We start from the raw sequence: 19,188 nt of genomic DNA on the forward strand, positions 1-19,188 counted from the left end.
CAAAGGGTTTTCCATTAATCACGATCCTGATCAAGAGCTAACCTCTTCTGAAGGTGCTCTCCTAATGCCAAGCATCTTCAAAGAAGGTTGCTGCAACTGCCAATCACCTGGTCGTCACTTAGAGCAACCTGCTCCTGAACTCAGGTCTGTGTATATGCACTAGACCTTCAAAGCACATTTGCTGAGAGTTGTAACCCTGTGAGGAGTAAACTACTGCACCCACAATTCTTTGAGGCAAAGAATATACTTTCAACATGTTTGAAGTCTAGTATGTACACAGCCTCAAATAGGTGTCATTTGCTGGTGTCACTGTGACATCAGGTGATGGACAGGTGAATGGACCCACCCACTTTTCCAGGTTGGACTTTGGAGGGTGGTGGGCTTAGATTGTTGGATCAATCCATCAACCTCTGATAGATGGTTTAGAACAGGCATCCCCAAACTCAGCCCTCCAGATGTTTTGGGATTACAACTCCCATCATCCCTGGCTAACAGGACCAGTGGTCAGGAATGGTGAAAATTGTAGTCCCAAAACAGCTGCAGGGCTGAGTTCCCACAGAAAATGTCCTTGCATAGACAAAACAATCTCAGCCTTCTGCTGCTTCTTGAATCTTCTTCTCCATTCTTCTCTGTTTCTGGAACAAATGATTCTCACACACAGAGAGAGAATATCCAACATAGATACCGTATTTTTCGCTCGCTCCACAAGACACACTTTTTTCTTCCTAAAAAGTAAGGGGAAATGTCAGTGCATCTTATGGAGCGAATGTGTGGTCCCTGGAGCCGAATTGCCCAGGGGAGAAAAGCAGATCATGCTTTTTTTTTTTTTCAAAGAGGGAAGTGGGTGTTGAAACAAAGCCGCTAATCGACAAGCGATCAGGGAGGGAGATAAGGGACGCTAGCAATAAAGGAGGCCACCTGGGAGGGGGGAGGTAAAGACAGCGAACTTGCAAGAAGAGGAGACAAGAAGACTAAAGCAATGAGGAGAGAAATTAGAAGAAAAGGGGGAGCAAAAAAACTGCTCCAGCTAAGAAAAAGACACTAAGGCAAACAAGAGGGAAGGGAGTGTTGAAAGGAAGCAGTTGATTGGCGCTAGAGATAAAGGAGGCTGCATGGGAGGGGGTAGGTAAAAGCCCATGGATCCTCAGGATTTTTGCATTGGGTCACCCCAAATTCACCATCAGATCACATAGCATGTCCATCGCTATAGCCTGCATCAAAAAAATCATGCATCCACTGTTGCTTTAGGCTGCAATGGCACAAAAACGTGGTTACAAAGCACGGATCCACATGGATTCTCAGGATTTTTTCATTGGGATACCCCAAACTCACCATCAAATCACATGTCTGTGGCCACTGCATAAACTACAAAAATCGTACATCCACTGTTTCATTCAGAATTTTATTTTCTTGTTTTCCTCCTCTAAAAACTAGGTGCGTCTTATGGTCAGGTGCATCTTGTGGAGCTAGGTTAGCAGGAGCAGGGACCGAGCAACGGGAGCTCACCCCTTCGCAGGGATTTGAACCGCTGACCTTCTGATCGGTGAGCCCTAGGCTCTGTGGTTTAGACCACAGCGCCACCCACCACCCCAGGCATAGACCTTTTTTAAGGTGGTGAGACTGCAGGAGAGGTTCCATCTCAAGTTATTTTGTGCTGTAGAAACGAAGACACAATTTTTATCTCCATAGCAGGAGAGAGGGAAGGGCGTGTGAGGGAAGGGCGTGTGAGGGGATTGGTGGGTGCAGAGTGGGTGCCTGTCTCTGTGTGTGTACTGATGAGCACCATTAGTACCAAACCAAACTGGTTTTTCGCTCTCCTTTGCATTGCAAAGTTTATGGGTCTGTCACCTCGATCTTGGAATAAAAGTCTTTTCAACGCTCTTCAAGCCCACGTGGAGTCAGGGCAACATTTCCTGACCTCCTGTGCGTCTGCTCCCCTTCTGGGTAGAAAAGCAAGATTCAGAAAAGGGGAAATGAGTAAATAACACAGACAGGCGATCGCCCACAACTGGAAGGTTGCCAACTTCTTCTTTTCTTTTTTGAAACAAAAGCTGCAGCTACAGGAATCAGGGGAAGTTCATAGTTCCCTTAACGCTGGGTGATGTAAACAAAAATTGGCCTTTTCCCTTATGGGGTATCCAAGAGCCCATATAGAGTCCTTACATAGGTTCCCTATTGGTAGGAGAGAATAACAGAGGCCAACCAGAGAATATTGAGAAGCAAAGCAGCTAGTAAGCTTGATCTTTATTGATCTGTTGCAACAGGGTGCTCCCCTCACCTGCAGGAGAGGAAGAGGACCCAGAACAATGGCCTGCAAGGCCTTATAAAGACTATTGAAATTGCCACCCTGTAGATCAAGACCACCCCCAGAAACATCATACATACATCACAGAAGGGGTGTAACCTAAGGCCACCCCTCAGATACATCATACCTACATCACAGAAAAGGAGGTCTAAACAGAAATTTGAATGTTGTTTTTCTCTTCTTGTTGTTTATCTCCTGTCTGGCAGGATACTTGATTGGATTGCCTGGGGAGCCTGGCCAGTCTTTTGTAATGATAAATACTTAGTTCCTGGGCCAGGTCACAGGCTCACACCCTATTCAAACACAGACATACCCTTAAGACAGGATTTGTGAAGGAAAAGACAATGGGGAAGTTTCCCACTTTGACCTTGCAGAGAAAACATTTGCTCAGTTTAGGAATCAAAATGGCTTCAGGTCGGTCTTCCTGTGCTGATCTATGTACGTGCAGTTATGAACATTGCCATATATCTAAGACCTCAAAATTCCTATCACAGTGAAAAGCTACATTTGCTCATGTCTCAAGATCAAACTGCTGTCTGAAGCAGGAGGCTTAAATAGCTTTTCTTTTTCCTGGTCGGCTGGCAACCTTATAATAACAATAGCAATAAAATCTGAGAACAGTTGTTAATATCTGAAAAAGAAATGTGTCTGGGCTGCCTGGAAGCCACATTGCTTGGAGGAGAAAGTTTTGCACCCTAATCCCTGCGCTTGTGTTGCTCCCGAGGAAAGCATATTATGGCCTTTGTCAGCCTGGTGCCTTCCAGATGTTTTGGACTACAACTCCCATCAGCCCCAGCTGATGGGAGTTGTAGTCCAAAACATCTGGAAGGCACCAGGCTGACAAAGCCTGACATACTGGATGCTCTCAAGCAGCCCCTGTTGTTATACTCCCATCACATGTTCCAGGGCTGATTGATAGTGCTCAGAAAGGAGTATTTATCAGGAAGCCACACTGATGGATGTTAGTTATAAACCAGCACTGTCTTCTCTTCCCCCCAGCCAAGTCCCCTTCCTGATGCCCAGATATTTCCTCTGGGGGGGGGGGGGAGGTTGGTTTTTTTGAAGCTCCTCCAGAATAAAGTTGGTTGATCAGTGACCAGGGACAAACATTGCACAAGGCCTAAGCAAACTGTCCTTGTCGGCCCAAACTCTGCCTGCTCATCACTTTGCATCCTTGAATAAACAGCCCTTTGGACTTTCAGCCTACCAGGCCTTGCCCATTGCTGGGGGAGGCGCTTCAAAGAAAGGTCCAGCCCGGGGCTGGGATGGAGACATCACTGAGCATAGAAAACCCATTCCGGTACTTCCAGGTTTTGGCGGGTCCGTAACCTGAAAAAACACAACCTGAAGCACCTGCAACCTGAGGTATGACTGTACACACAGAGAGAAAAGTTATGCCCATACTGCACCTTCGTGGAATTTTTCCAGGGAGGATCCTGTGTTGTATTCAGGCATAGTTAACACTTTGCTGCTGCGGACAGAATAATGGAATCCTAGAGTTACAAGAGACCTCAAGGGTCAACTAGTTCAAACTCCTGTACTACGTTTGTCCAATGTGAGACTCGAACCCACAGCCCTGAGATTAAGCGTCTCATGCTCTACTGACTGAGATATCCACCAGGGCAAAAGCCCAATTCTTCAGCCAATTCTTCATTCAGAATCATCCCACTGGACTAATAATAATAATAATAATAATAATAATAATAATAATAATAATAATTTATTTATACCCCGCCCATCTGGCTGGGTTTCCCCAGCCACTCTGGATGGCTTCCATCTTATCTGAACACCAAGGCAACCATGTTCAGTGAGGCCTCCTCCTCCTAGAAAAGTGCCCATCAGAGCCAATGCCTTCGCTGTTCCATCTGAAATCACTGCAAATTGTTGTGGACCAGCCCACAAGCGAGGTCCCAATTAAAGAAGAACGGCAACTTAAACTGATGGAATATGTGCACCTTGCAGACCTAAAATATAGAATAAGAGAACAAGAAAAACATATGTTTAAAGAAGATTGGAAAACGTTTATTGAATATATGAGGGGAAATTGTGTACACTCGAAAACATTGGAAGCATTAAGATAAATTCAACAGTGTAAATAAGTTTTGATGGATGTAATAATGGAATACTAAACGATTTAGTTTGTGTAAAATATGCAGTTATGCAAAATGAACCATGGAAAGAGAAGAAGGGAAGTCATTGATATTTTAAGGTTATTTAAATGAATAAATTTATAAAACAGAAAACTTAAACACACACACACACACACACACTTGTTGTGGACTGAAGCTGTCCAGCTCTTCCCTGAGGGAGGAAGAAGGGAGGAAGGGAGGCGTGCAGGCGAGGGCAACCTCAGGGCCTGCTCTTGTGAGGCCATGTTCCTATCGTCGCTCACGACCACTGCTTGTTTTCGAAGCCATGTTCACACAACATTAGTCACGACGCATGGCAACCCTGTAGTTTCTTGACAAATCCTGTTGTTCGATGTGGGCTTTCCCCTCAAACCAGCTTCAATCCAATTAGAAAACTGGAAGCAGTAATGTGAACATGCCCAACCCCCCTCAACTGTCCTGCAAAAACCGTGACATTCTGGTTTTTTTCCGTGTGAGAACATGGCGGCCATTTTGGGCACGCCACAATTCCCCCTTCCCTGTGGCCATAATCTTGGGGGGGAACCATGGCATGAGAGATCACAGCGCTCAAAAATGACCACAGTGCTCTCAGGAGAAACAAATGGAAAGATGGCATCCCAAAATATAGTGTTCCAGTTTTTCCCTTTGACACGTTTTCCCTCAAATGACGTGAGTTTCTCCCTCTGGTGAAATTTTTTGCCCATGCTGAGCATTTCCTACCCAAAGAAGGGTGACTTTCTCACCAACGCGAAACAGCACACGCGTTCTCCACCATCCTGAGAAAACCCCTTAATCCCGTTTTTATTTTAATTTATTCTTTGGCAGATTTACAAAAAGAGAAACGCACGCCAATAAATAAATTTAAGAAAGGGGCGGAATTAGATGCAGACGCACAAAGCATCTTTTTTTACTGTTCAAATTTTTAAAATTAATTTTCCAAATTTATAACCAATACAACACAACACAACACAAAAAACAAAACATATAAAAAGAAAAACAAACAAACATATAGAATCTGCGATCAGAAAGAGGAGAAATATCAAGAAGATTGGAAGAAATTTGAGGAATATCTAGCTAAATATTATAATATAACATAAGTGGAAATACTTGCAAGTATCAAATTGGTTTAGGATTAAAGTATGTTGAATTGTATAATACTATGGATTGAGATTACGATGAAAAGAAAGGAAGTTAATAATTTGAACGAGTTAATTATATTAGAAAGTGAATATTGGAAAATTGCTAAATGAGATTTAATGAAAATCAGTTAGGAAGGATTTGAGGAAGTCACTTAATAATGGAAATTAATTTGGATTTTTGATCACAAAGCATTTTTTTAACACACACACACACACACACACACACACACACACCAAGACTCCTTGTGCTCCACTCCCCCTTTCTTCCCACCCAGGGCAGCCCTGCCCTCTGCCTGCCTCTCAGAGCCAGTATAACAACACAGGGCTGGGCCTCAGGGGTGCCAGCCTCTTAAGGTCCACAAATAACAACATTTTGGAGGTCCCGAGCCTCAAGGAGGTTAGATTGGTTTCAACCAGGGCCAGGGCCTTTTCAGCACTGGCCCCGACCTGGTGGAACGCTCTGTCACAAGAGACCAGGGCCCTGCGGGACTTGACATCTTTCCGCAGGGCCTGCAAGACAGAGCTGTTCCGCCTGGCCTTTGGTTTGGACTCGGTCTGACCCTTATGTTTCCCTACCCTTATGGTCTTGATTTATCAGCTATTTTAAAACGAGGCTGTATTTTAAATTGCATTTTAACCTGTATTTTAAATTGTCCCCCCCTCTTTTTCCCCTATTATGTTTTTACTGTGATTTTATTGGTGTTAGCCACCCTGAGCCCAGCTCTGGCTGGGGAGAGCGGGGTATAAATTTATTATTATTATTATTATTATTATTATTATTATTATTATTATGAGTTGCCCAAGGGAGGAGGCTGGCAGAGTGGCAGCCATGGAGCAGCAACGGGATGCTCCCTCACAGCCGCAGCCGCCATCATCATCACTTGGGACAAACGCTGGCTCTTCCTGCTCCCAGAACTCAGCGCTGGCAGGGAAAATAGGGACCTTCTGGGATCAAATCAGAAGCTGGGACGGCTTTTGTAATCCTGGGACTGGAAAATCAGGACCCCTGGAGATCCTGTGTATCAGGTGAAGACATCCCTGCCTCCAGTGACCTCACTGCATTTTAAGCTGCTAATATGGAGGGCTGGTGCCATACGGATTAGGCCCGTGGCTGCCAGTAGCTAACAGCCCCTGTTGGAGGCAATATGCCTCTAGGTACCAGTTTCTGCGAATCCCAAAATGGGGAGAGCACTGTTGCACTCCGAGAGGGGCCTCCAAAGGCATCTATCTGACCACTGTGAGAACGGGACATTGGACTAGATCAGCGTTTCTCAAACTCGGGTCTCCAGCGGTTTTTGGACTACAACTCCCATCATCCCTAGCTAGCAGGGCCAGTGGTCAGGGATGATGGGAACTGTAGTCCAAAAATCAGCTGGAGACCCAAGTTTGGGAAACCCTGGGCTAGGTGGACCTTTGATCTGATCCAGAAGGGCTCTGCTTCATGTCCTAAACTCTCGGGGCTCCAAAGTTGGTAATGGATGGGACAACTTTATCAATGGGCAGTGTCCCAACTCTTGTTCAGCTGAGCTGGAAACTCTTGTCCATCGGTGTTGCAGCTCAGACCTGTTTGCTTGAACTTTGGACATGTCAGGGGATGTGCCATTTGGCCAAGAGGATTGTGGGAGAAGGTGGGGCTGTGGGTGCAAGAGCGCCGTCTCATATAAATGCGCGGTGGCTAATTCTGGGACAGGGAAGGGTAACACGGACGGCGGCTGCTGCTGAGAGTGAGTGTGCTTGTCTACTCAGGGGCTTAACTCTGCGGCCACCTCCCTTGTACCTTTGGAAAGACCAGCAGGAGCCAGGTTTGACGAGGGAAATGGGGGAGAGAAGTTGTCTGCGTGTTTGGCTCCTGTACCCACGCAACAGGAAGTTGAGGCCACGCCAGGACCCAATGGGGAGATCCATCACATTAAGATGTGCTCCTTGGAGACCCAGGGACCAATGCCGGGGGAAGGGGAGTGTTGCAGAATTTAGGAACTGGTGTTATAATTCCCCCACCTTTTTTAAAAAAATGTTGTCTGTTGTCCTTGGATGCTTTGCCCACAGTCCATTTATATTTTTGCATATTTGAGAACAAGGTAGGAAATCAAACAGGCTTTTTGGAATTCTTGTTCTAAGGAGATCAACGGCTGACCTCCGGATTCTGAAAGGGGAAGAACCGTTTTTCCATAATGGGCTCTGTTTACCTGTATATCTTCTTTGCTTAGTTTTAGGTCTCCCTAAAAGCAAAAAGGAAGGAACGCAGCAATTTAAACTGAGAGGTAAGTCTCCATTTCTACTGGCCGCTGTATTTCAAAGAATTGTAGAGCTGGAAGGGACTCCCCCCCCCCTCAGGGTCATCTAGTCCAACCCACTGCAATGCAGGACTCTCACTTAGATCTTGTGGGAGTCTGTTCCACCGGACATGCTCTTGTGGCTTTAACGTGATTCCACGCCGAAACAAAGCACGTTTCCCACTAAATATCTAATGCCGGGGAGAGCTTCCCCTTCTTAATCCCTGCATCTCGGACAGATGTTAGAGATACGAAAGGCAGAGGCTATTGAAAAGTTTGCAGCCGTTCCTGCAAGGCTGGAGGATCTGTGGACCATCAGATGCTTTGCTGGACTCCAACTCCCATCAGCCCCAGCCTGCAGTCAGGTATGATGGGAGTTGTAGTCCACTCACATGTTCCCCACCTCGGCTTTGCTGAACGGCAGCGTTCAGCATTATACCTCGAAATCTGTACTGTGAATGTCATTTATGGTAGCTTCATTAAGCACATAAGAAGATTAATCGGATCAGGTTGAAATGTTCTAGTCCAGCATCCTGTTTTTTTAGGACCAATCAAATTGTTTTCATTTCTACACCGGGGTGTGTGTGTGTGTGTGTGTGTGTATATATATATATAAAATCTCAAAGTGGTTTACCAGTATAGTATGAAAAACTATGGTAGAAACGGATTATTTAAAAATAAATAAATAGAGAAAATTAAAGAAAGCGGTTAAAAAGAAAAAGTTTGACAATGGTAACCACAGAAAGGTAGAGGGAAGTCGAAGCATTCAGCGACTCCTAAATGAGGATGTTGATGTTTGATGTTTGAATTTAAATTTGTAACGTAAAATTCAGGAGGAAAAAAAAAATTAACCAATCCAGAATAAAGCATTGCAAAAGAAAATCAAATATAAAGTATACATTCAAGACAATGCAAATTAACAAGTAAGCTAAAATACCATCTGAAATATTTCAAAATAAGACATTGCAAAGGAGGTCACTGCAGAATGCTCATTGCAAGAGTTGTTTGCTTTCCATCAACGTAAGCAAAATGTGTTTTTTGTGTGTGATGAATCTGCTCATTTGGCTGAATTCAACTTAAAAATAAAACACACTGGAACCCTCCCTCCTAGCACAGAGGGCGAGAAAGGACTGTGTTTTATCTGGCAACGTTTTATTTGTGAGATTCAAAGTGTTTCAGCAAACACATATCATGGCCGTTGGGTTGGCAACTCCAGGGACTCCGCAGTAAGTGGATAGGGATGAATAAGATATCGATTGCCATCTTGTGCCCTCTGCCCTTCATCCAAGACCACCACCCCTTTATCCTCACAACGACTCTGCGAGGTGGGCTGCACCAAGAAACAGTGATTGGCCCCAGGTCATTCTGCGAACTTCATAGCAGAGTATTTGAAATGTATCTCCACAGTCTAGGTCCAGCTCTGGCTCTTTAAAAACAAAAAGTATAATAAAGATAATAGAATTGTAGAATTGTAGAGTTGGAAGGGACCACGAGGGTCATCTAGTCCAACCCCCGGCGATGAGGATTCTTTTGCCCAACTTGGGGCTCAAACCTATGACCCTGAGATCAAGAGTCTTGCACTTAACCAACTGAGCTGCATGTGGAGGGAAATTTGTTTTGGCTGGGAAACAGCAGGACCCGCTATATCCTGCAAGGGGCTCAGCTTTGCCTGTTTCCTAACCCGGTTTACCTAAGCGAATGTTTGTGTTTCGACATCCTAGGCGGCGGTTGTGAAAATGGATCTGAAACTTGTGGCCGTGTCGCTCCTGTTAGTGCTTTTCTGCTCAGGCAAGTTTCCTCCGATTGCTGATTTGAGAAGGCGTGTCTGTATACGGATGTCTGTATGCGCTGTACATTGAAAGCGTGCACACCCAAATTGCTGGGATTTGTAGTTTGTTAAGGCTGCTGGGAACTGTAGCTCTGTGAGGGGTGAATCATAAGAACATAAAAAGTGACCAGTGGCCCATCCTAGTCCAGCATCCTGTTCTCACAGCGGACATCGAGATGCCAAACACACAAGCAAGACCTGAACACAAGAGCATTTCTCCTCCTGTGGCTCCCAGCAGAGGCACAGGACAGCCATTTTGGCCAGTAGCCACTGATAGCCTCTCTCCTCCATGAATTGGCCCAGTCCTCATTTAAAGCCATCCAGGTGGGCAGCCACCACTGTTTCCTGTGGCAGAGAGTTCCACAGTTTAACGACGTGCTGTTCCCAGGATGCTTTGGGGTGGCAGCAAAAAAGCGTGCATTAAATGTTTGTGGTGTGTACAGCAGTTGACGACTGTGCTTCGGTCTCCGATAAAGTGGAAATCACGATTGGTTTTATGTTCCAATGTGCAGTGTAAAAGGCAGGTAGGATCAGGCGAAAGGGCCCTTGAACAGGTACATCCCAAATGGTTGCAATGGATCCGAAAGTTCCCTGTGTGCATTTAAACTCCATTAAGCTGATAAAATGCAAGTCAACATGCAGAAGATGGAGATTTATATGGAAGGTGGAATGTCACTGCTTCAGCCTTTTGGTTCCCTTTGCAAGATAAGTTGCACTTCCGAAATTTTTGCACAGTTAAGGTAGGATTGCGATATTTCAAAAAGTAAAAAACAAAAAGCAAAAAAAGTTGTTGAGCTTTTTTTCAAAAACACCCCTAAAAAAGCCATTTTTCAATTCACTTGCCTAAGGTCCTGGAAAATCCGGACATATGGCAACCCTAATTAAGGGTACAGGAGCCCCATCCTCAGTTGCAGGTGGTCACCCAACTAGCACCTGTTGAATTGCTGCCTGGGGGGAGGAGGAGTCGGGGGCAACAGTACCATCATATATTCTGATGTGGCAGCTTTAATCAGAATCTGACCATGAGAACTGTTTGTTCTGAAAACATTAACATTTTTCAGAGTGAGACGCGTCTTTTGGCATTAATGTCATGCTGAACTGAGACACGTGGAAGTGAAAACTTGCAATTTAAGCTTTTGGTAAAGCTATAATTTGCCACTAGTCCTCATGGAAATACTATATACAGTCATACCTTGGGTTGCAGACGCTTCAGGTTGTGTTTTTTCGGGTTACGGACCCGCTAAAACCCAGAAGTACCGGAATCGCAACCTGTGCATGTGCAGACGCGCCACTGCGGGTTGCGAACACTGCAGATTGCGAACGTCCATCCCGCACGGATCACATTCGCAACCTGAGCGTCCGCTGTATTGCCGACAATCTAAATGTAAAAAGCTTGCACCTCATTTACATCGCCACTTCTTATAAGCGGGACCAATGCTCCATTAGGCAGACTGAGGCAACTGTCTAAGGCAGCAGATGCTATAGTGATAGGGACAATGATGGCAGTTCTTTGGCTGTTCCTCCAGAGCCCCTGGCCATTTCTCCCCGTTGAGGGATAAGGGCCCGTCCATAACTCGACTTAATGTGGATTGCGAATTCCTTGCATCTCCTTGAATTCCTTGCCCCTTCTCCACATCACACTTTCTCCTCCTTAAATCCGGAGATTGCTTTGGCTTTAAAAATCCAGAGAACTATACCGATTGCATAGGGAATCTCCAGATTTACGGAAGAGAGAGCAGCAGCGGTTGGGGGAGAATGCCACAGTGGAATAACCACTCTCCCATCAAAACTAGAGGGCACCCTTTGCGTGGCCGCGCGCGGCACCCCAATCCCTGAGACAACGGCAGAAGTTCCTGGTCTGCCTCCCCACGTCACAGCCCTTTGAGGTTGCCGCCAAACCTCAGTTCGAACAAACCTATCTGCGTCAAGGGGAGGCGGAGCTATTTGCGTAGTTGAAAGGGGCGGAGCCTACCTGAGAGCACACAGTCAGCTCCAGAGCTTCGCCCACCCTCCCCTCCCTTTATTTAATGCTCTTTTGTTACAGGTTAACTTCTTTTACGGGTATGTGGGCGCTGCTACGGTCTTAGGATGGTTGCTGTTAAGGGACCAGGAAGGAATTTCTCTGCACTGGCAGGTTTTGCCTTCCCTGTAGCAGATGTCACAAGTAAATGGGGGGGGGCAGTGCCGGATTTACGTATAAGCTAAACAAGCTATAGCTTCGGGCCCCACTCTCTTGGGGCCCCCCCAAAAAAAAATTAAAGGGAAAAAATAACTGGGTGTACATTTCCAAAATGTAAGATAAAAAACAAGAAAAATAAAACCTACATATAGCAACAGTGTTTTGTGTTGTGTAGGGTCCTATAATGGGCCATGCCTGCTAGCCTGCTCCCTAAAATATCACTGGTTTTCTCATTTCTATATATAGGGTGCCTGCATTCGGCATGGACTGGTTGCGTGGCAACATGTGCAAATGGCTTTAGATACCTGCTGGGTCCATAAATTACCATATAGCATATATTCAACACAAAAAAACTGCGACAATTTGTTGTTGACAAAGGACAGCTGGACATATAAAGGGCCCCATTACCTTCAGTAGCTTAGGGCCTCATCAAATCTAAATCAGGCCCTGGGGGCGGGGGCATGAAGTGGTGATGCATGCCCCCCCCCCCAAGGGTTGAGTCAGAGGGGAGTCACTGGCCATACGCTGAAAGGTTGTCAGTGCAATCCCCAGCGTTGCGGGTGAAATGGGGGTGGGCACTCTGCGTAAACAAATGTCTTCCAGAGCCATCCCACTTCCCAGACAGACCTGATTACCCTGCTGTGCCTCAGATCAGGGATCCAGCATGGTGTAGTGGTTAAGAGCGGTGGACTCGTAATCTGGTGAACTGGGTTCGCTTCCCCGCTCCTCCACATGCAGCTGCTGGGTGACCTTGGGCTAGTCACACTTCTTTGAAATCTCTCAGCCCCACTCACCTCACAGAGTGTTTGTTGTATGGGAGAAAGGGAAAAGGATATTGTTAGCTACTTTGAGACTCCTTAAGGGGAGTGAAAGGTGGGATAGCAAGTCCAAACTCTTCTTCTTCTTCTTCAGATCCCTGGCTGGGGACTGGGAGGGATACGCACCCAATGCCTAAAGCCAAGGACTTCCTACATCTGAAAGTTTAAATAAAGTTGTGGCCAATTTAATCCCATAACATGTTGTCAAGAGTCATACATTTCTTCCGGGCGGCTCTTGTCTCCGCCTGGGCACACAATTAAAAGAGACACAACGAGTTCACAATCCACGTTAAGCCGAGGTATTTCTGAGAGGGGACCCCCTAAATTAGCGTACTGCCCTCAGGTGTGCGGGAAGTTGTTATCCGCATGGTGGCTTTAAAGTAAGATTTCACAGCCAGCCCAGTCACCCTCTGTATACAGAATGGTGGGGGCGCCATCTTGTCCTCCGCCTCAGGTGACAAAATGCCATGGACTGGCCCTGGTCATAAGGAAAGGCCCAAACTGAACACACCGTGGTTTCATTTCCCTTAATGAATTTACGTCTCTCTTTGAACAGGAAGTTCCCAGGGGCTTACAATAACTTCAAAACAAAAGTCGCCATTTCAATCACCTGAGAAACGCAAACAATAAATAAAGCAATTCGTCCCCAAAATATTAACAGTTTACCTTTTTTTCTTTTCTGTTCACCTTTTTTTGCAGAAGTCTCCAGCTATCGCTTGCAGAAGCGAGGAGCCGAGGAGCCGGAACTGTTCGCTCAAGTTAAGGAGAAAGTCACAGGGGCCTGGGGACAAGTTTCCAGCACAGCCCAGTGCTGGCTAGAGAAAATCCAAAATCTGGAAGTCACAAAGCCAATAATGTGAGAATAAGGCAGGGGACAACCAGAGAGGAGGTGGACAGAGGGAGGTTTTCCAATAATTTCGGGTTGTAGCCAGTGTTACTCATACTCAGAAATTGAAATTGATGGACATGACTAACTCAGATCTATTAATTTCAGTGGGTCCACTCCGAGTTCAAAACTTGTATTTGCACTTTAAACTGTCATGGCTTCCCCCAGAGAATCCTGGGAACTCTCATTTGTTAAGGGTGCTTAGAGTGTTAGGAGGCCCGCTATTCCCCTTCCAGAGCTACAATTCACAGAGTGGTTTCACAAGCCAATCCCTCTTCCTAGGGAACTCTGTAAATTATGGATCTGTTGGGGGAATGGGGGCGGGGTCTCTTATCAACACCCAGCACCTTTAACAAACTACATCTCTCAGAATTCTTTGGAAAAGGGGATCCCATGAGTGTTTCAAGCGGCGCCACTATGCTTTAAATATATATGGGGTGGATGTGGCCACTGACGACCCATCTTCAACCCTTCTTTCCTTTATCCTTTCCAGAAATATGTACGAAAACAGCGTGTCAAGGATTAAGACCTACACGGACATACTCTCAGACCAACTTTACCACCTGCTGCAAAGTGAGAGTTAATGTCGTCCAGCTTTCTCCCTTCTGCAGAGACTAGTCGCTGAGGCTCAGGGAAGCCTTCGGTTTTTTTCATACATTTTGCTTGTAAAGATGCCCCCATGCTTAGGAAATGAATAAAGCTCCTTTCCTGCTGAAGTGCTGATTTGTGAGTTGCATTCTTTCTTTGGGAGGGAGGAAAGTGTTGACATTTCAACCGATGAGCTACAAAATAAGGAGAGGCATTTCAGGGTGTGTGTTTTTCTCAGCTCATTTTTCTCCAGTCGCTAGCTGGGTTCTCCACATTTCCACATCAGTTTGCATTCTATTTATTTATATTAAAAGGTCGTCGTGGAAATTCGCCTGCTTCTCGCTGTGAATGCATCCCGACAGACACATTCTTGAATGCAATTTTGAATTTGAATGCAAAGGTTCCCAATTGCAACGACAAAACAATAATTACACCTTTTTTTGCGAAGCTATTTTGGCGTTCATTATTTTCCACCACCGCATGCATTTTTATTTTTTGCAAACATTAGCATATGCATCCTCGTACACATTACCTGGCTTGAGGACTCACTCGCAAAATTCGAAAAAGTGTGCAAAGGACAGTTGCGATTTGATTCGTGCAATGCTTCGGAAAGCACAAACGAGGTAAGTTCTCTTTCAAATGCAAGCTGACTTTAATTTCTGCCACCCACCAACTTCCCCTACCTGCCACTCATTCTGTCACCTTAAGAACTTTGGGGCAGATATCGTGAGGTTAGAGGGAGCTAGAATTCTCAGCATTCTGACTAGGCATTTCAACAGGGACAAATGTAAATTTCTATATTTGAAACAATCAGATGCACAAATATAGGATTTTTTTTGGGGGGGGGGAGAGAGACACATGTGCATGTGAAAGGAATCCAGGGGTCTTCATAGACCACAAGCTGAACATGAGTCAACAGAGTGATGCAGCAGCAAAAAAGGCAAATGCTATTCTAGGCTGCAGTCTAGTGTCCGGATCAAGGGAAGGAATATTCCCGCTCTATTCTGCCTTGGTCAAACCACACCTGGAGTCCTGTGTCCAGTTGTGGGCACCACTATTTAAAGAGGATATGCACAAGCTGCAACGTGTGCAAAGGAGGGTGACCAAGATGATAAAGGCTTTTGGAAACAAAGCCATATGAGGAACGGTTGAGGGAGTTGGGTGTGTTTAGCGGGGAGAAGAGGAGAATGACAGGAGGTATCAAAGCCATCTTCAAATATCGCAAGGGCTGTCACATTGAGGATGGAGCATGCTTGTTTTCTGCAGCAACCAAAGTTAGGACCCGAAGCAATGGCTTCAAGTTTACAAGAAAGGAGATTCCGACTAAACATACGGAAGAACTTTCTGGTGGCAGTGGAACAGACTCCCACGAGTAGTGGTGGACTTTCCTTCACTGGAGGTTTTTAAGCAGAGCTTAGAGGGCCATCTGTCACAGATATTTAGTTGTGATTCCTGGGGGGACCTTCCCAGATTCTGACACTTGACTTAAACCACAGTAGGTATGTTTGCAACTTCACCGATGAGGCTTCCGCTGCTTCAATTGAACATTTTCTGCTTCCTAGCGCCACCTCCAGGGCTTGGAGAAAATCGCACAAGTGAAATAATAAATGGTTAAAAACCTAAGAATTTGGAGAGCGTGGGGTCTTGGTTTTGCCATTGTGGGGAGCTTTGAAATATCCTACAATGGTCCAGTAGCATGGCATACACTAATACATGTGCCTTTCTATTTAATCTCCACCCTGTTTGCTTAGTAGACAAATTTGCAGTGGTGTAGTACAAGGAAACAGAACTCTGGAACTATTTTCACAGCAAGAGTGAGGATATGTTCCAGCGTACTGGGGTAATGGACAGACCCTCCTTGTTCTTGCAAACATATGAGATGACCTTGTAGCTTTCAAGCTTGTTTGTGATAAATTATCACATAAAAAAAACCATTCTGCGAAATAATCCAGGAGAGGCTGAGTACGTCGTCCCTTTCCTTTGACCGCTCTCCTGTTTCAGGATAGCAATTTAGATAGTGGACATTTCTCGGCAGGATTGTTTAATTAATAGCAAAAGGTGCTGCGTTCCAGCTGGCTGAAGATTTTTGTTAAAGCCCAGTGTGTTTTGCAAGTTGAACTTATATCGTCAGAGAAGTAAGCCTTACTGTGTTTCATAGAGCTTACTCCCAGGCAACCACTTGTACAGCTACAGTCATGCCACAGGCAATAATAAAATCTGATGTGTTGCCTTGAAGTCTAGCTAGGAAAAGCTTTGATGGTTATAGGGTGGGAGGGAGGAGCAGTATCTAGGCTGGCTAAATCCTGAGCTCCTCCACAGGCCACGCTGACAGATGGGTGGGGTTGCCCTCTTGTCAATCATCAGGTGACACCCTGAAAAATATATGAAGATTCCTGTCAGGCCTAATTTGGCCCAGGAGCTGGAGGTTCCCCGTAATCTGTTCTGAAGATTTCATGACAAGTTCCTACTCCTCAAAATTTACCCCCACACCACTACCAATTATGAACAAACTGCTAGTCTCTGGTGTCAGCGCTGCTTAAAATGTTTTTTTATTAAGGCTTGACCTCAGGTCACTCAGCGCTGCAAATAATAAGACCATCATCTGGTGCATCCAAGACTTCTTTAATTCTTTTTCTCTTTAAAGCAAATATATTTATAAACAACTATTTTCAAAAAAATGAGGGATGCAGGTGGTGCTGTGGGTTAAACCACAGAGCCTAGGTCTTGCCAATCAGAAGGTCGGCGGTTTGAATCCCCGCGACGGGGGGAGCTCCCATTGCTCGGTCCCTGCTCCTGGCAACCCAGCAGTTTGAAAGCACCTCAAAGTGCAAGTAGATAAATAGGTACCACTCCGGCGGGAAGGTAAACGGCGTTTCCGTGCACTGCTCTGGTTCGCCAGAAGTGGCTTTAGTCATGCTGGCCACATGACCAGGAAGCTGTACACCGGCTCCCTCGGCCAATAAAACAAGATGAATGCCGCAACCCCAGAGTCGGTCACGACTGGACCTAATGGTCAGGGGTCCCTTTACCTTTACCTTCTATTTTTTTAAAAAAACAAAAAAGATAAAGCAGATTGCAATAGATTTACATAAACCTCCACAATTAAAAAAAACCCACAACATACACCAAGTTAAAACCAGAAATCAGCTAACTGTTGTGGAAAGATGCCTTCTTTATTGACTGCATAGGCCTGAAAGAATAGATTTTCCCCCCAGGAAACGGAAGTTACCTGCTATCTCTATTGCCAGAGAATTTCACAACAGTGAGCAAATGACAATAAAGGCTCCTTTTTTTTTCCTTTTTTGGCCAAATGAGCCTTTCCAGCTCAGGGAAAAACCAGTGTCACTCCTGCTGATGATCTCAAGGACTGAGCTGGGATACAAAGCTTCACCTTGTCCTTGAGGCAACCAGGACCTAAGGCCACATTCACCCCTTATCTTTAAAATATGACACCTCCTGAAGCAGTCGTTGCTTCCTTCAAGGAATTCTGGGAGCTGTAGTTTGTTAGGGGTGCTGGGCGTTGTTGGGGGGGCTGCTATTCCCCCTTACAGAGCTACAATTCCCAGAATGGTTTAACAGTCAATCCCTCTTCACAGGGAACTTGTGGACAGGGGTGCTGAGTGTGGGCGAGTGGGACCACCTCATAAGAACATGAGAACAGAAGAAGATCGCTCCTGTTGTTGTTGTTGTTTAGTCTGGGAGCTGTGGTTTTGTTAAAGGGGCTCAGAGTTCTTGTTGTTTAGTCGTTTAGTCATGTCCGACTCCTCGTGACCCCATGGACCAGAGCACGCCAGGCTCTCCTGTCTTCCACTGCCTCCTGCAGTTTGGTCAAACTCATGCTGGTAGCTTCAAGAACACTATCCAGCCATCTCGTCCTCTGTCGTCCCCTTCTCCTCGTGCCCTCCATCTTTCCCAACATCAGGGTCTTTTCCAGGGAGTCTTCTCTTCTCATGAGGTGGCCAAAGTTTTGGAGTCTCAGCTTCAGGATCTGTCCTTCCAGTGAGCACTCAGGGCTGATTTCCTTCAGAATGGATAGGTTTGATCTTCTTGCAGTCCATGGGACTCTCCAGAGTCTCCTCCAGCACCATAATTCAAAAGCATCCATTCATCGGCGATCAGCCTTCTTTATGGTCCAGCTCTCACTTCCATACATCACTACTGGGAAAACCATAGCTTTTACTATACGGACCTTTGTTGGCAAAGTGATGTCTCTGCTTTTTAAGATGCTGTCTAGGTTTGCTTTTCTCCCAAGGAACAGGCGTCTTTTAATTTCGTGGCTGCTCTCACCATCTGCAGTGATCATGGAGCCCAAGAAAGTAAAATCTCTCACTGCCTCCATTTCTTCCCCTTCTATTTGCCAGGAGGTGATGGGACCAGTGGCCATGATCTTCGGGGTTTTTTTGAGCTTCAGCCCATATTTTGCACTCTCCTTTTTCACCTGGATCAGCCCAATGGCCCATTTAGTCTGGAACCCTGTTCTCACAGCAACCAACCAGACACCCATGGGAAACCCACAAGAAGAATCTGAGCACAAGAGCATTTCTCCCCTCCTGTACTGGTATTCAGAAGCCATGGAAGCAGAGCAGAGCCATCACCGCTAGAAGCCATCAATAGCTTTCTCCCCCATGAATTTGTCCAACCATCCTTTTTTTAAGCCATCCATGTTGGTGACCCTCACAGCCTCCTGCAGGTATGAGTTCCCATAGTTATGCGTTGTGTGGAGAAGCACACACTTTTGTAAATAATACACACCCACGTGAACCCGTACACATCTGCACTGGACACCTTCACACCGGTGCATATTTTTAAATTCTTACCTATTATGGCACCAGCATTCAAGAAATAATTTTAAACCAAAACAAATCAATACAGAATTACCACTTCCCCAGTGGCACAAAACATTTGCTAAAAAGAAGGAGGCAGAGCAGTCTGTCCTCACATTTCTAGGTCTCCAGGAAGATCAGACGTCTGCAGTGTATTTTGATGACAAAAAACCAAATAGAGATATTTAGCCGCTAACTTGGTGAGCTCCTGATCATTCCC

The 19,188-nt window shown here is 45.6% G+C and overlaps 1 protein-coding gene across 1 annotated transcript; it reads left to right on the forward strand.

The window, feature by feature from the left end:
- The first annotated feature begins 7,253 nt into the window (after positions 1–7,253).
- LOC309346156 (apolipoprotein C-II-like) lies at positions 7,254–14,273 on the forward strand. Its single transcript, XM_081869886.1, has 5 exons — positions 7,254–7,297; positions 7,781–7,834; positions 9,568–9,634; positions 13,371–13,527; positions 14,051–14,273. The coding sequence occupies exons 3-5, from the start codon at positions 9,583–9,585 to the stop codon at positions 14,139–14,141; spliced, it is 300 nt and encodes a 99-aa protein (XP_081726012.1). The 5' UTR covers positions 7,254–7,297; positions 7,781–7,834; positions 9,568–9,582; the 3' UTR covers positions 14,142–14,273.
- The last annotated feature ends 4,915 nt before the right edge of the window (positions 14,274–19,188 follow it).

The sequence above is a fragment of the Podarcis erhardii genome (assembly GCF_964252035.2).
Source record: "Podarcis erhardii genome assembly, chromosome: 7".
NCBI classification, from domain to species: Eukaryota; Metazoa; Chordata; class Lepidosauria; order Squamata; family Lacertidae; genus Podarcis; species Podarcis erhardii.

Excerpts from the sequence above, each read along its gene's own strand:
- LOC309346156 (XM_081869886.1), top strand. The coding sequence starts at position 9,583 with ATGGATCTGAAACTTGTGGCCGTGTCGCTCCTGTTAGTGCTTTTCTGC. Across the intron at positions 9,635-13,370 it reads GTTAGTGCTTTTCTGCTCAG|AAGTCTCCAGCTATCGCTTG; the intron begins GCAAGTTTCCTC and ends CTTTTTTTGCAG. Across the intron at positions 13,528-14,050 it reads GAAGTCACAAAGCCAATAAT|AAATATGTACGAAAACAGCG; the intron begins GTGAGAATAAGG and ends TATCCTTTCCAG.